General features: G+C 37.2%; 1 protein-coding gene across 5 annotated transcripts in view; it reads right to left on the minus strand.

Annotated features, from left to right (window-relative positions):
• Window positions 1-11788, minus strand: part of WWOX (WW domain containing oxidoreductase) — a 531298-nt gene extending 519510 nt beyond the window's left edge. For all 5 annotated transcript variants that reach the window (XM_074582859.1, XM_074582862.1, XM_074582860.1 and 2 more), the window contains exons 1-4: window positions 11623-11788; window positions 8989-9053; window positions 7563-7620; window positions 6205-6383 (exon numbers count right to left, since the gene is read on the minus strand). In XM_074582859.1, coding sequence (XP_074438960.1) covers window positions 6205-6383; window positions 7563-7620; window positions 8989-9053; window positions 11623-11729 — 409 coding nt within the window. In that variant the 5' untranslated portion in view covers window positions 11730-11788. The remainder of the gene's footprint in view (window positions 1-6204; window positions 6384-7562; window positions 7621-8988; window positions 9054-11622) is intronic.
• Window positions 11789-17744: the final 5956 nt, after the last annotated feature.

The raw sequence follows: 17744 nt of genomic DNA on the forward strand, positions 1-17744 counted from the left end.
AATACAATAAAATTATGACAGAAAAACCAAATATCTTGGGATCCTTCTGAATTAATGTAAGCACTGTATGCTTACTGGAAAGAGAGATTCCTAGCTTTCTAATAGTTTAAAGTCCTATTTTCACCCTCACAGTATGAGATCGTAGATGCTGTGGTCCCGAAATTAATACAGTTAATCCCACATCCCAGACAACCGAAACTTTACTACTTTTTCCAGTAAGGGAGACAGAAAAGTTTCTAGTATTTTGGGAGCAGAATGATTTAAGAGCAGTAGCCATTCTACACTGCTCACAGATGTAAAGTGTTCAAATAATGTCCCATATGAGAGAGATTTCTGAATTAGGTAGAGGTGACCCAGTGAAAGGCACAAGATAAATTGCCTATCTACATTAGTTTGTATTTATCACAAAAGCACCACCATATGTGAACAAAATCTAATAATCATCTACATGTTACTATGATGATTAATACTAAGTAAATTATCAAGTTACCCATTGTCAAAACGTTACCTTCTACAGTTTCACAACCTTCGGTTACATTTGTGTATATATACAAACCCTCACTGCAATTTACTATGACATTTGATACCGGGAATACAGCTCATTAAATAAACAAATTTCAAAAGCTGCACAGGCTCTATTCTGATACTTCAGCTCAAAACGGAGTTTTAGCTCTAAGTCTCTTCCTCTGATTTCGTATACCTGACACTCGAGTATTGGCTGCATTTGTTTAAGGGGACACAAATCAGCCATTGGGGTAGCATAAATCAATTTAAAAAGAAAGAATGAAAGAATATAGCTGTTAACTCTATTTTAGTACTTAAGAGAAAAAAAGTAAGTTGCGTTGCACTTCCTTGGTTTGTAAAAACACATTTTAATAAAACATGTCAAACTCTACTAAAATTTACTAATCATTTTTAAGTTGTCACTTAATCGGACTCTTAGAGTTTAAAAACCTAACTGATATGCTACAATCTACCTTGCACAAGTTTTGCAATAACTTTTTTATTACTGTGTCAGGCGAGCTTTCCACACTTAATACACCATTAGAGTCATCAGAAGAAAAAAAAGCTATGAGAGAAAGGAATAAAACAGAAAAGCTCCTGTTTATCATTTATAAATTAAAGGGCAAGTTATTCAAAACCACTTTTTAAATCATAAAGCAGATGCTAAATTGCGACAAATTATAAGCATGTTTCCCAGCCTTTTGCATCAGTATGACAAAAATTGCTAATACTGAAGTTGTGTACAACAAAAAAAAAAGAAATTCGATGACTTCTCACAGCAAAAGTATATGCAGACCTAAAGCTCACTGGAGCAGCAACTTGTCTATTAACTACCGATTAATAGTACTTAATACACAACTTTTCTCCTGGCTAAGGCCCCTTCATTGCATAGCAACAGAAGTGCCAGAAAGGAAGAATTCCATTTAACCAAACAGTAACTGACAATTATTTTGAAGAAATAATCTAACACGTTTCCACAATTACAAAATTACATGCTTTACTCTGGTAAAATATAATCAAGAAAAGCAATACAGCAAGCCACATTACAAATGAAACTTCTGAATTTTCTTCAGTATTTGAAAAAAATAACGCTGCTCAAAGCCAAAAGTCATTTTCGTTTTCTTGAGATAATTCGTGCATGTTCTGGGCATCCCTTACAAAAGCAATTAACAGATTCCAGTTGACCTTCATATAGCAGAAAATTTAGAACTGCAGTTTCAGCAATGGTTTGGTTGTGATTATCAATACAGTTTTGTGATAAAGTCTTGGAAAAGCATTAAGAAAAACCCTACGTTGTGGAATCTGTGCTACTGCACAGAATGTATACAGTTCACCCTTCCATAATATGCTCCAGTTCTACTTAGATTTCACTACTCATGCATACTCTAGCAGTCACAATAGGTTAGGCACAACTGCACCCGATAGAGAAAACAGAGCATGTAGTGTCAAGGACGTATAGCTGTATGAATCTTAAAAACAGATAGCAATATTTATACAAGTCACAGAGAAATCACATTAGCTACACTACTGTCTCCCTGATCTTAAAGTAATACTCTTTAAAAAAAAAAATTGTTTTATTTGAGGAGACTGCTAACAGATGCAGTTGAAAATACCACATCTTTTTATAAATTAAATGTAGATGAACAGCTGACATGCTTTTTAAAATTTCAGATTCTAGCCCTAATAATCGAGAACACAAACAACAAAATCACAGGAGGATTTGCCAAAACCAGAAGCAGCACTCTCTTTTGTTTAGTATTTTCAAAGAGCAACACAGCCCTCTAGTGGAAAAATTAAAAAGTATGACTCTATTCATACAAGAAGCATGTTAAGTATTTTCTCTGTAACCTAACTGATGGTGAGACCTTTAAAACAAAAAGACAACACACACATACAATCGCATGCTACCTTTAATTCCTCACAGCGGAATACTGATTTTTAAAAGAACAAACTGATAATTTGCACTACTTACGTTTAATTGTACATAGAACAATAAGTTTTTTAAACCAGAAGGATTTACACAATAAGACTAAACTGTTCAGTAAGTCAGCCTTAGTTCTCTTTACTACACCAGCTTTACCATGACCAAAAGTTACCTCAACTTCTACTGTGATACTCAGACTAAAATTTTGATTGAGCTTAAAAAACAGATGAGAAAAAAAATCCTAAGAATATTTGGACTGCACTGTCAGAGGAAAAAGCTTCTAAAATAAAAAATAAGAAAGCATTTTACTAATAACTCTTGATCTGCTATAATCTCTTTATAATTGTAAGAATAGAATAAATGCATTAACCTTTTCGAAGTTGCTAATGAAACTAATGAGGTGTTTATAAATCTCATTTTTTAATACTTTTCTTTTTTCCCCACACACGCACTTTTTGCAGCAGTTTTAAGCACTAAATTAAGTGGGTATGTGATCTAGGAAATTCTTACAGTCCATATTCGTAATCAGTAATGAAAAGAACCACCACAGAACAGACACATTAAGAAAAGTTAATGGCAATGAAGTAACATTTGAGAAGCCAGTACATGGGATACCACTAAAACTCTACCACTGCTAAAGTCATCCAAAGTACTCCCTCAGTACTTAAGTAATCATCTCTCTTTCCCAGAAGATGAGAAGATTTTTCAACTACGAGGAAAAAAAAAAAAAAAAAGAACGTTCCTGGCAATACATTGGATTCCCTGTATTAGATTCACAAATAAAGTCAATTAACATCTCATTCCATCTTCGTTAATCTGTTTTTAACTTTGCTATCTTAAAGTGGTGTATTTGGATGAATAAAAAAATATACATGTTCATCCATATTTCAAAGGTTCTCAGCATTTTCCAAACTTTATCTTGAACATCCAGCAATGCAGTAATTGAAAATGCTTTTTTCTGCATTTTAATAAACTGCAGTCTACCAACTTACACCTCGATCTTTGTTCTACCCATCTTGGAATGAAAAATTTCTCAACAAATGTAGAAATACCATAAAATTAGTTTCAAATATACCATTGAAACTAATTTTTATAACAATGAAAGGACTGAATGATTTTTTTTCCCCCCTTACATTATTGAGCACAAACGCTCAACAAGTAATCTGTTTCCTTGGAAATATTTACTTACCTCTTAAAGAAAGTGTGTTAGTGTTGTGAAAACACGGTAATTGTTTACTCCTCAAAATACTCAGGGAGGGAAATATTAGCTCCAAAATACAGCAAGTTTAAAAGGAGTATCTACAACAAAATGGAGCGCAGCACTGAAATCCTAAAATAACAGGAATAATCTCCAAAACCAGTAAGACTCATCCTGAGCAACCTAGTTAGTATTTCCACATGGAGTTCCAAGGAATTGTGTAGACACACTAAAGCTTACAGGGATCTCTACGTTGCAATCCATTACATGACACTGACGTGTTCAAAGCAATTTGCCAAGAGTCACAAAGCATGGTGAAGAGTTAAGCTGAGACTGATACATTTTACAGACTCAGACAACAGAGTTTCAAGAAAACTTCAAATTCCAACCATTACGTCCAAATTAATTGTACAAGAACACTATAAGCCAACCCCAAAGGAGGAGTGCTCCCTTCACACAGCACCAAGAAGTTTGAACCTTGTTCTTTTTTCCATTAAATAGGTCAATCAGAAGTCACAATCAGTACAAGCTCAGTTAAATGGGCTCTTGTCTCCCAGAAGCCCTTAGAGCTCGGAAAAAAGAACATAGACTACACAAGAAGCATAAACCCTAGAACTGCTTTCTCCTTAATCCTCACTCCGTGGCAACTGGCAAGTAGCATCCGACACAAAGCCTAGGACTACAGCAATATTAAATGCAACATGGTATGCAAGAGTTTTGAGTTACAAACACCACAATATCACCTTAATCACATATTTGCTGTATCACCTTCATAGTTTTGGACTCCTTATGTCGTAACCTCATATATAGCAGCACAAGCCCAAGGCTTATTTCACTAACGCTCCCACTCTTCTTGGTATACTTCTGACCAGGGGTGAAATCTTACCCTCACCTACTAATAGAAATCAAGAAAGCATCTATGTATATATATGTCTGTGCATATATAACACAAGCAAAGAAGATCTGGTGCAAGGACATGCTCGCTTACTTGTGATCAATTCAGATTATAAACTAAGAAATAGGGGGGAAAAAAATCTTGATAAAAGCATCATACGTCTTGGATTAATCTTTTGCCACGTACAAAACACTCTCAGCTCATTCAGCAAGTCTGAATAGCTCTTCTCCAGCTGAAGGCAAATCATTTGAGTCCAAGTAATTCTTAAATGTTCTGAGACTGCACAGTTGCATACAAAGCAAATTCTACTACTGGATGCAATGTAAAGACATGCTGTACCAAGAACCTGGAATGTAAACCTTACTAGAAAACACAAATTCCTCATTAAGACAGGAAGTACAAGACTTACTGCTCTAACTGCAGTACCAACCCGTAGCAGCATATATGCAATGACAGTAGGACATTAATGTTAATGCCTAAACTGCAAACCACAATAAAGCTCTAAATTCTTCATCTGGCTCCAATGGGACAACACTCCTTTAAATAATTAAGGGGTAAAGACCAACAGAATCCAGAGTGATAAGTCCTGCTATTACCCATTTTCCAGAACGTCTCCAAGGTTTCTGAATGTCCTTATAAATGCATTTAAGTTAAGGTCCTGCACTAAAAAAGACACCAAATAATTTGCATAGGGGCTCTTTCAATATTGATGTAATCCCACCATAAAGAAAAATGCAAGTGACAAAAGGGAACAAATGATTAACAGTTACCTAGGATTTAGGTAGATCTCTTCATTTACCAAAAAAGTTCAAATCTAACACCAAACCACACCAGTGTTTTAATATTTGTGGCTCCTCCACCAGTTTAAGCCACAGAAAGACATATCCTGTGCAGGTTGTCAAGTGATACCTCAAACAGCCTAGCAAATTAAGCTGGAGAAGAAATCCTGTCTTCTGAAAAGAAAGGCAAAGCCCCTAAGCACCAAAGCTTTATTATAAAATGAAACAAAAGCAGCTAATTAGAATCCCTCAAATACTTACCCACTGTAGAAGTAATACTATGTAACAAATACCTAAACAAGCTGAGTGGCTAAAAGGATTTATGAAACCGCTAGAAAATACAACCAACAGGGATTTCAAAAGGTCATAAGCATAATTCTTTGCCCTAAAGGAGCATCAAATATGACATTCTGACCCAGGTCCATCATCAAGTTGACTTGAAAATATCTTCAGAGATAAGGATTCCACAACCTCCTTGGAAAACCTTTACTCGAGTTTACTTGCTGCCAAGTTTTTCTGAATACTTTATCTGAACTCCTGTGTGGCCATACAAAACTTACTCCTTGTCCCAGCCACCAAGATCAGAAAAAGAAACTTCCCTTCCCTTTCACAGCCATCCTTTATATATTTATGTAATGTAAAATGCCTCCATCAGTATTTTTCCAGACAAAAATCGTTTCAGAACTTGATACCTTTCCTATAGCTCTCCTCTAAGCCCAAATTCTCCACACATTTTTAAAAAGCAGTACATAAACTGCATAAAACAAAGTTTTCTAACTAGAGGTTTTATACGGGAAGAATGCAAACCAAGTTTGAATACCAAAAGTACGCAGATATTTAAATAACAAAGTAGCCTGTAAGATAAAGACTGCCATATTTTACCTTATATGTAATGTTAACCTACCTATTCCTGAATTTGCTCCCGTGATTATAACCACTTTCCCACTCAAGTCACGACCCTGGAGTATTTCCATTGCAGTACTGTTTCCATCATATTTTTGTCTAGTAGTAGGTTTTACTGGGTTATCTTCAACCGTAAAGGCCAGTCTTGGGTCAAGATAGGTAGTCCTTTTGTTTATATGGCTGCAAAAGAACACAAAAATTCAACTGCTTGGACCCTTCTGTACTCTGCATTTAGATTTTAAATGTATTTCAACCACTGTTGTGTACATTTATAGTGTATTACTTAAATTCCCCAAAATCAAATTATTTTTTTTATCATTTTTCCAATTGTGACAGCATCCATTAATAATTGTATTCACACACTTCACAAATCCATTCTGAACTTCATGTGAACCCCTGACATAGAAAGCAGAATTTTGTCAACGGAAAAATCTCATTGTATTAGGGAAGATCATATTCTCTTAGGAGCTCTATAAAATGGGTCTACTCTACTCCCTTGAAACAATATACCAATGAGAAATGTAGCTCAGTACTTTTTTCCTAAACAACTGAAAACAAATAGCTTCACATCAGCTGCTGTGCACAATTTGGGTCAGGCTCACTTTTCCAAAACTGAGTTTTAGTTTTCTTTAGACAATTATCAGAAAGAGACACTAAGCAACAACTTTCAGTCTTTAGTCCTTAATTACAGGACAGAGGCAACACTTACTATTTTGGCCTATGAATACTCTTCATTCTTCCAATTTAGTTTAAGATAACTACCCCTTTTTGACCCTGCCATTGAAAAGATACAAAAAGGAAGTGTTCCCAGAAATGTCTTTCTGCTTCTGTGAACTTCCTCCTCCTTCACCTTTCTAAAAATCTTTGCTAGCTTAATCCCCATCCTCTTTTCTGTCTATGCTTTACACTGCAAGTCAAGAGCTGCAAGAGTCAAAGCTGCAGCAATTTTGTTTTCATCTGATATGTTTAAAGCATTACTGCAATGTTAACAATCATCCATGAAGTTCTGGATATGTTTTTAAAGTTACATATACAGAGTTTACCATTAAAGGCATACAAACAAAATGAGTCTACATTATCCAACGGCCAGCTTGGCAAGTGCCTACAATGTTCCACCTAAACCAGTATTCCCGTGCACATGGAATAACTCAGAAAACCACAAATGTGTATTTAGTTACAAATGTAATATCTGCATATGGATTCTGAAGTTGTACTTATTTGTCTTTTCGGCTGATATTGTCACAGTATCATAACTCAAAAAGGCTACCTAACATAAAACACAGTTGTCCTGCTTGGCCATATCCTATCATAAAACACAGTTGTCCTACTTGGCCACAGTCTATGTTCTGATACACTTACTCTACAAAATAGACTTGTCCGTTTTCATCAGTCTCCTGCTCCCATCCATATGGCAGACCTAGGAAACACATAAAACATTCTGTTTTTTCAGGTATTAGAGTACACTCAGATTTGAAGTTTAAGTGATTTCTCAGACAGAAGTGGCAAAAATCTGCATTATTTCTTCAGGTAATGAAGCTACCTGCTGCACTTGAATATCGGAACTTGAAAGAAGGACCGCTTCCCTAATCACATGCAATTGCTCTCTAACAAAATTACAATATACAGGAGATCTGGTACAACTAGCGTATTAAGTATAACCTAAAAATTCTTTATAAAGATTATTTCATGTTATAGCACAAACCAACAAAATGCAATCACGCTTCCTTGTACACACACGTGTCTATATCGCACACAGTTTACTATCTATCACTGATAAAGTAAATAGCGAAAACATTGAACTAAATGTAGGAAAAGTTACATGTAACACATAACAAAAGTTGGAAGATCAGAACCCTCAAGGGTATGGGATATGTTAAATCGAACCTAAATGATTCTATAAATGATTATGTATATAATATATAAATTATTATATATTATTATTATATATTATATATATTATATAATATATAAATGATTATATATTATATATATTCTAAACGATTATATAAACTTGGAAGGAAAGATAAAAGGACAAAAATGACAAATATTTACAAAATAAATTCTTGTATACAGAAGTACTTATCAGACGGCCTACCCAATATTTCTAATCCTGGCTGAAAAGTATTCCATTATAATTCAATTGGCTCAAAATCTAGTGAAAACATTCCATTATAGTCACATTACCGATGCCAACACAAATACGGCTTGCCAACAGTATAGTACCCCTAGGTTAAGCCACATAGACGTTTCTGGGAAGATCTAATTTAAGACACTGATCCAAGGTCCTTAAGAAGGCAGATAGCTTGGAAGTGTCCTGCAACATTGGCCGTCTTCTATTCTAGCACCAACATTCAACTGGATTAGGGAAAACAAGTAAAATGAAAACTAATGTGACTTCCTTCTGTGACAGGGATATTCTTTGAATAAATATGTTCTTTGAATAATATAATCCAACTATAAATATTCTCTGATAAGCACCAGGATATCAGAATGCAGAGAATTCCATATATGCTTAACAAGCCACAGTAAAACAATTCCTTTATCCTGGAATTAGTACTTTGGCTTTATGGAGCAATATAAGAAAGCCATAAAACTGCAAAATGATCAGTCTACACAGACACAATCACATAGGTAAAACCCCACTGAAATCAGCTGTGTTTTGTAAGCTCAGTTTGCCTAGGTGACTACCATCAACTAGAAGATCAAAATGAGTTCTAGTTCCTGGCCAAACTCCAACTGATGTCTCTAACATAATTTCAGTTCAGTACAAAAGCTTAACACAAACCTCCTGCAACACGTTTCCTCTTCCCAGACTTAGGATGCTCCCACTGTGTTTTTTCTTCCAGGTGGCTGTAGGAAAACAGAAGTTTAACATTTTTTAAAAATTGCCTAATAATTTTTCTGATGCAATCCAGTTTTTTCTGCATACAGTAAATACTGTTTGCTTATTTTTTTTTTTAAATACAGTTCAGTGGCTTGTCTTCCACACAAAAAAAAAGAAGAAACACATCAATCCCTTGTTTAAGAAAGGTCAAAACTGCTGTTAGAAGTTATCAGGCTTCCATATTGCCACGGTTCTGAAGGAAAAGTAACTAACCAGAGAGCACAGGAGTCTATGAAAATGCAAATAAATGTTTGACTTCCAATCTAAGTTTTTTTGCTTACAATGAGAGGAGAGAAAAGCCAAAAGTCATTAAAGAATAACATTAACAGGCTCGGAAAATATCTCAAAAAGATGGTGATCTTTGGCAGGAAAAAGGAAGGAAGAAGCAAGAAAAGAATTTATCAGAAACTAGTAGAAATAATATTAGAAAGTTTTCAAATGACAGAAGCACCTTTCTGTAACTCTTGTCTAATAATATTGATTTGCAAGCTATAAGGTAAAAATGTCCGGATTTCTACACAAGCAATTGCAGCTTTGGACAGATCAGTTTATCCAGAGGCCTTAACTAGCAGACTATTTATTTAATATGGGCAATAATGCTATCACGTATCTTCTAATTCAGAGATTTTATTCAATTAAATCACTATAACAGAATGAATATATTCTATCATAAGATTTTCTGCAACACAGACTAATAAGCAAAGTGATGTGCACATAAACAAGGTCCTAAGATACCCAAAGTACTGAAATCAGACTGGATATTAACATCTTATCTTTCATTAAATATTTCAAAATAATAACCAAGCTTTTATATTAAGAGTCAGTCAGGGATTACTTGAAAGAGTGTCCAAGTTGATAGCGGTCCAAGTACAAAATAAAGACTGACAGCATTATTGAATAAGATACACAAATAATCACTAAACTACAGATCTAGTACCAACAGCAATTTACACACAACATAAGCAACTTTTCCTTCTTATAATAATCATGCCGTTAGCCCACAGTGACAGCATACTGTATGACAGGAACCACAGCTGGTGGTCTCAGAATAAATAAGTACATCTGCATGACCTACAGTAGCACTTAAACTTCAGGACACTCATACACTAAAGACACAAGATCCTAAGTTACTCCTGTCTGATCTGAGATACAGAACCAAATTACCATAGCTTGACAAATGCATGCCCACCGAGCTCCGGTAACTGACTGTGTGCATACCTAACTCTTCACAAAGACTTTTAAAAGTCTTAAACCAAAGTACCCGTAATTCCTGCTAAGTTTAAAGTTCATACTGATGATGAAGGTTAGAAACAAATAGCCAGAATACACAGAGATATCACAGATACAGAGCTTATATTAAAGGTAGCAGTAGCGTAACACCTCTTAATTTTTTTAGACACACCGGGCAAGATTTTCAGCCAGTAAAGATAAATGATTGTCATCTCATTAAATTAAACTGAATCAGTTAAGTTTCACAACAGTTAAAAAACAGACCTATTGAATTGTTTGTGTAAAAATTATGCTCAGTAATAGCTTATTATTCTGTAGGTTTGCTACTTTCACTTTGTGAAAGAGCTTTTTCAGTCAAATGAAATATACCAAAGTTTAACCTAAGAAAAACACCTAGAGAGAATCTGCAGTGTTTTCAAACCAACCATGGATAAACTAAAGCATTCTTTCCAGTGTTTTGTACAGCAGAACTTGGGAGGAAGACACCAACTCACCACAGGTGAGAATGCACTATACTTTTCCCCTTTTTTGGTGGGAGGGACTAAATCTTGCAGCTTTAAACAGACTGAAACAGATTCCAAGATGAGCATGGCTACAGAAATCGCAAGAGAGAATAATATATAAATATATATTCCACTAAGCTAGTTAGCCCTATAGCACATCCCCTTTTGTAATCAGTGAGGCTGCAATCACTTTCAGAGTGGGACAAGCAGATGGTGCCAAATGCAAATTTTCATCTGTTGTCAGAGCTGTGGTGCACTGAAGAGCTAAGGGAGAGCATTTATAGCTTTTAACTTGCATCATACCTGCTTCACCTCTATTCCTACGAAGAAGAAAACTGAGAAAACTACAATATTGTGTAAGGCTTTATTGCCCATACGTATAAAGATTATCCACAGAGCCACGAAGTGCACCGCAACCACTGTGTGACAGCTCACTCCCGCACCCAGGAGAGCCCAGAGCTGCTCAGCGTCCCTCCCGCCGGAGACCGGTGGCCGTGGCTCTGCCCGGCGGGGGTCAGCCTGCAGGGACCCCCGCGGGGCCCAGCCCACGCTCCCCACTCCCAGGCAGCAGGAGGGAAACCGAGTCACACGCAGACCGGTACCGCCACGGAGCCCGGCTCCAGCTCCGGCCCCCGCCTGCCAACGGCGGCAGCTCGCCCCTGAGGTAAAGGGCGGGAAATGGCGTCTCCTGCCCTCCCCTCGCTGAGGGGGCAGCAGCCGCGGCCCCATGGGCGCTGCCCCAGGGCGAAGGAGCATGTGGTCTGAGGGCTGCAGGCGTGCTCGCCCCCCCTCCCTCCCTTACTTCGCGTAGTAAACCCAGCCGTCCTTGGTGGTGCGCTCCTCCCAGCCCGGCGGCAGCTCCTCCTCGCTGTCCGTGTCCTCCAACCCCGCGTACTTCAGCGCCGCCATTGGGACGGGGGCTCGGCGCAGCCCCGCGCCGCCGTCGGCACCGCCCCTTCCGGCCGGCCCAGCCAGTGGCGCGGCGAGGCGCCCCGGGGCACCATGGGAAGTGTAGTTCGGCCCCGGCCCCGGGGCGGGGCGGTGAGAGGCGGGAAGCGCGCGGCTCTTTCCTCATCCTGCCCGGCTGAGGCTGAGCTCTCAGTCTGGGGGGTTTTACCGCTGACACTGAGTTTTTAACACCCAAAGGGGCCTGGATTGAGCTGAAGTCGTCATGGATGGCACAAGTATATCAAATTTGGGGGGCATTAAGTGTTTCTAGCCTTCTGTTTTCAGAGATGGGCGCGAATACAACAGGGCCCTGAAAACCAATGACTAACAAGCTGTTCTTTAAGCTTTTTGACATTAGTTGTCACCTCCTGATCTCTGGGATGAGATTCTGCGCTGTGGTGGCATTAGCCAGAGCTCCTCAGTATCACTTTGCCTGGTGAGGACGGCCTGGACGGAGAGAAGGACCTCACTGGGCTGAGGGAGGCTGCAGGCGGCCTCAGCCACCTGCCTGCACAGGCCCTTTGACAAACCTCTGTCACCTGGTGACGTAAATACAGCCAGCTGCAAAGAATGAAGCACTACAGGTCAGTGAATTGACTATAGTAACTCCCATCCTGGCAGATGAAGCCCAGGCAGCCCACTTTGCAGCCGAGACAGATGAAGTACCTTGTCTGTTACCTTTACTTAGCTGACATGGTGTACGACCCCCGACCTGCCCCGCTGCTTTTCATCCCGTGCCCATATGCTGACTTATTCATACCTATTTATATAACCAAAGCCAACTGTCATTGTCATGCCATAAGCGTCTTCCCATTGTAGTCCTTCGGCAGGTGTTCTAAGCAAAAAAAAAAAAAAGTCGAATGCAGTTTTGGACAGAGACTGTAATCACTGAGGACTGCACCAGGTGGCAGTGCAACCCCACAAATGCACTAAAGTGCTCTGACTCCTTTGGGTAACATTTTTATGCACTATTTGAGACACTGACCTATATGGCTCACTCACTCTCCACTAATAGCATGCATACCTGTCTAGCAAAAGCAGCCTGAACTTTCTCCTGCCCTGCTTCTCCCATCACTTTTCAGGTTCCCCTGAGGAATTACACCAACTAAATTATCTCCTCCTGCTAGAAATAAAAACTCACGCATCATTAAGAGCCTGAGTATAAAAAAAGACTGTGGCCATACACTGTCTTGGGTAAACATATGGGAAGGGAAACTTCAGTAACATGCTCACTTCTGGTCCAGGAAACTGCTGAAATACTCCATAGGTTACGGAGTGAAGAAATGTGCCAGGTCTCAAGAAAATAAAGTATTTAAGTCAATATTTGAAGTACAGAAAGAGAGTATTAATCTAGCAGTAGAGCTGTAGGAAAAGTTATTTTTCGGTTTTCTTCTTGTTGCAGTCTGTTAGAATTCAGCATCCAGCATTCCATGAATTGTGTTCAGTAGGAATGTGGAAATTAATTGTCTGACAGTTATCCCACCCCAACCATCTGTATTGCATAAAGTATGCCTTATGTCCTAAATGTAAACAGCAGCATTACAGCATTTCAGTGCTAAGGGTGTACAGTGTACTTCAGATTAGAAAGAGAAATAGAATCTTAAAACAATGAGTATATATGTGTTCATTAAATAGAACCACTGCCTTTCATGTAAAAATATTTATTGAATGAAAAAGCAAAGGCTTTGTTTGACAGACCAATGTGGATATTAACAAATTGTCTTAAAGTCCTTGGGACATGAGTAATATGATACCACAGAAGTCCTATGGGTTTATATTGTTTTCAGTCCAATTTCAGTTTCTACAAAAATATTTAAGAAACCCCATACTTTCCTCTTTGAAAATTAGAATCAAGTGATTCCAACAGTTATGATACTTTTCACAAACATTTCTTCCCCTCTACTTTTAACAACCTCCTATTTTTCAGGAAGTTTTCACTGGGGGAAAAAAAAGTCACAAGTTTTGATAATTTGGTGACTTGGGTTATTTACTTTTCAAAGTAAATAGAATTTCAAAGAATTACTGTTTCAAAGAATGTTGAAATTCAACCATGCATTTCAATTTCAAATTCTGGCAAAAGGAAGATTCATTCTCTTTCAGAGGGTCAGAGAAGTCCTTTGCCATCTTTTCCAGCTTTTTCTTTTTACATCAATTACCTACATATCTTACTTATATAATCCAAATTGCATCAAGAAACTTCATGCAGACATATGAGATTTAGGTATGATTTCAGTGAGAGTCCATGCAAGTTCAGGTTTCTGTCCATATTAAATTGCAGAACTAGTTCTGTTAGGTTTCTCAAATGCCAGAAAGCAATGGCCATGATTTCTGTAAGAGCAGGAATGTAACTTTAGGACACAGATTGAGGTCTGTGACAGTTTTACCACAAATTAAGACACTTTTTCAGATGCTAAAGTCATAGGAGTAACACAGCCTTCCTCCTTATTGCTTCTTCCCCATCAGCTTTGTGTTAGGAAAGCAAGAAATTATATCTAAATTGATTGAGTGTACACACTTATCTTTGAGGTATACAGTATGTGCATTGTTCTGCTTGTTTTGGGGGGTTTGGGGTTTTGTTTGGTATTTTTTGTAATAGCGGTTGTGTAAAGTTACTATTCGTAGAATCATTTTCTTGCACTGCAGAAAAAGAATGGATCTCTTATTACAGTGATCTTGGTCATCATGTTCATTGAGGCAGGGTAGTAAATAATCCATTCTGCTTAAAAATCTTCTGACACTTGCTTTCAGAGTCATATTTTAGCAAATATTGCTTCAAGGATATCATTCTGATCCATTGCTGCAGCAATCCTGTAAATTAATTCTTCTGATCATTCTAAGCCGCACAGACCAAGATTAATTCCACAGCCTGCCAGAAAGTGGGTAAATTAAAATGAGAACACATTTAGAAATGGTTGCTGATTTCACAATAACACAAATGTCAATTAGAACCTTAATCTCATTTTCTGTTAGCCATACTTTAAACCATCAAAATCAAATGTATTCGTCTAGCTTCTCCATGAGAAACACTGACAAAAATTTGGTCATAAAATTACATTCATAAGCCTAAGGCAGCAAAACCTTAAAATTTCCTTAACATTAGTCGCAGGCTTATATGCTTTGCTGAATCATGGCCATTGTCTATCAAAGATCCGAGTACTGATTTATCTGACAAGGATTTGGGCACTGAGAGTTATCTGGACAAGAGAAAAATAATCGTGACATATTGCAAAAGCATCCAGATGACACAGCAAAAGGTTGATTCACTCTTTTGATAGAGCATGTGTCTATTTGTTAGAAATCATAATTCAGGAATGTGACAAAAATCTGAACAGCCCTCAGATCATAATTTTTCAGGAGCTGCCAAAACATGTTTGCATAGGCTCCAGCTGTTTCTTTTCAGGTGAAAATTCTGCCTCTGTGACTCATGCCTTTCTTACCTCAGCATGAGACTAAAGCAGATAGTCTGCATAAGGCTATGTTTTAATCCACTGGGACATAATAAATGAATATTTGAGCTACTGCCTAGTGTGTATGTGCCATGTTCTTCAAGTGAATGAATTATTTTTTTGTCTTTTTTTTTAGTGGAGTTAAACTCAGCTTTCCATAAAAATGTTTACAAGGTCACTTTTGACTTTCTTTCAAGTTATGAAAACTGTTTAAACTTTTAAAATCCCTGAGTTTTTACTCAGGTTTATTTTTAGAAATATCAAGAATTTTATCCTCCTTCCTTACATATAATAACATCATTTTCAACATAATTTTAAAGTTAATAGGATTCAAATAGGCCTTGTTGTTGATGATCTTCCAGTTTCTTCTGAAAACAACAAAAAGAACATTTTGCATATGGAATCTGTTTATGAAAACTATTTGGAAACTGCGGAGTTGGAATCCCAGTCATAAGAGTTTCTGTGTCCACTTTTTAAAAATTATATTTCCAGAGAAAAAAACATATTAGTAAGATGCAAAAAACTGTGAAATACAATTCTGCTTGGAAACGCTTGTTGGATCAGTAACCTCAGATAGGCCATGTATGAATATTATGAAGTCTATCTTTTATAAATAATTCAATATTCATTTGTTAAGAACATGCACAGTGTGGAAATTAATGGTCATATTAGGGTCATTAAGGGTCATACTAGATGTCCTTACCTGCAAATTCTGATATGTTATTAACAGAAATATTAAACTTGTTCAACACGATTAAAAATTAATGGTAGGAAGTGATATTTAACAGTTTTGGTATAAATGCTAAACAGGACAAGATTTTATATTTTTATTCATCATTCAGAGAAGAACTTTCTGTCACTCTCCAGAAGCAAACCTTACCCACTGCAGAAAAGGAAATGTCAAGTAATTCAAGATGAGGCAGTGTTCAGCCAAACTTTCAGCCTATCTATATGTTATTTCAAGAGCTTATAAATTTTTGCCATATACACTAGTAATTGTCCATGATATTTGTTTCTTTCTAACCTGAGTATCCTTAGCCTTGAGAGCTCTCATTCCACCAGTAGTGGCATTTAGAGGGACAAACAGACTGATAATAAAGAATTTCCTTTCTTGCATACTGCATGATCAAGAAGTGTCTTTTTTCCCCATATCTTTAGATGTATATCAGCATGCATGAAAGCCTGTTAGGTAAATTCCAAACTGACCCAATTCCAAATTTAGTGTCAAAATTCATCATTCTGGAAACATGACATTGCAATGACACTGACCCACTCATTGAAGGCAGTTGTAAACCTCCCGTTAGATACCGTATCTCAGTTAATCTCCTGCTACATTGGACATGATGCAAAGTCAGTTCATTCACCCTGGATTCTATATCCATCTTGGAGGCAATTAAAGATTGACGGAATATTCTTCACGAACTGGTTAAAAAGAAGAACAAACAATAGTCAAGCCTCCCTAGGTACAAAACCCATATTTGAACATACAGAGAAATATTTACTCACACCTACTAAGTAATTATTCATCTTCCAGGCTGCAAAATTGGACAGTGATAAGCTAGGGGGGAAAAAAGAAGTGGAAGTCAGCTATCTAAACTCCTTTAAACATTTGGTTTTGATTGCTTTGCACAGACAAGAAAGAAAGAGGTAAATAAAATTAATTAGTGAAAGAACAGATTAATGGCAAATTTCTTCTACCTCAGTGCGATGAACACTTTTATTCACTCTTGGTTTTGCAATCTCTCTCTGTGTTCAGGGATACTACTCCCACATCTGAAGTTAAACATGGAAATGTTTGTAGCATCAGACATGGAGGGTATAGGAGAATGTCTGGTTCATTTTTTACTATTAGTCCAGATCCTACCTGAGGCAACGGTGAGAAAGCTAGAATATGCATGTGCAACATTAGTGGCAATGGAAGAAGGGGAATTACCAGTATATTTTAAAATGAATGTGAGAGTTGATATTTGACCACAGACATGAAAAATACGAAGTTTTCATTCTGAGGTATTTAAAAGCATTCAGATGATTTGTCTGTAATTTCTCAGGAGAAATCAAAGAGATATTGCATAACTAAAAGAAAATAGAAAAATCATTATAACTGTTTATAAATATTAATCACCAGTATCCTTTCTTAATTAAATTAGCTCTAACTCCTGATTAACCTCATCTTTAATGGGCTTCACGCTTATAGCAACGCGGATGCAGTACATGCACAATGAATGCAGTTCAAACACAGTTGTTGTTTAGATTAAACTCTAGCAATTTTCTTAGAAAAATTGTTCTCTCCAAAAATTATTTCAGCACAATAGCCCATTTTAATGAAGTAACTGCATGCTCCTTCCCTTGATCTAGCAGGTTAGTGACTAGCACTGCCTTATTTATGAAAGCAACTCATTAGAATAAGTATTGAGCACTGGTGATACACAGTCACTTTACAGCGCTATGAAAGAAAAGGTATTATTTAGATACAGGATTAAGAAGGTCAAATGGAAAAGACTTTCTCTCCACTAAACAAAGCTTTCTAATC

Source organism: Larus michahellis, chromosome 4, assembly GCF_964199755.1.
Source record: "Larus michahellis chromosome 4, bLarMic1.1, whole genome shotgun sequence".
Classification (NCBI taxonomy): Eukaryota; Metazoa; Chordata; class Aves; order Charadriiformes; family Laridae; genus Larus; species Larus michahellis.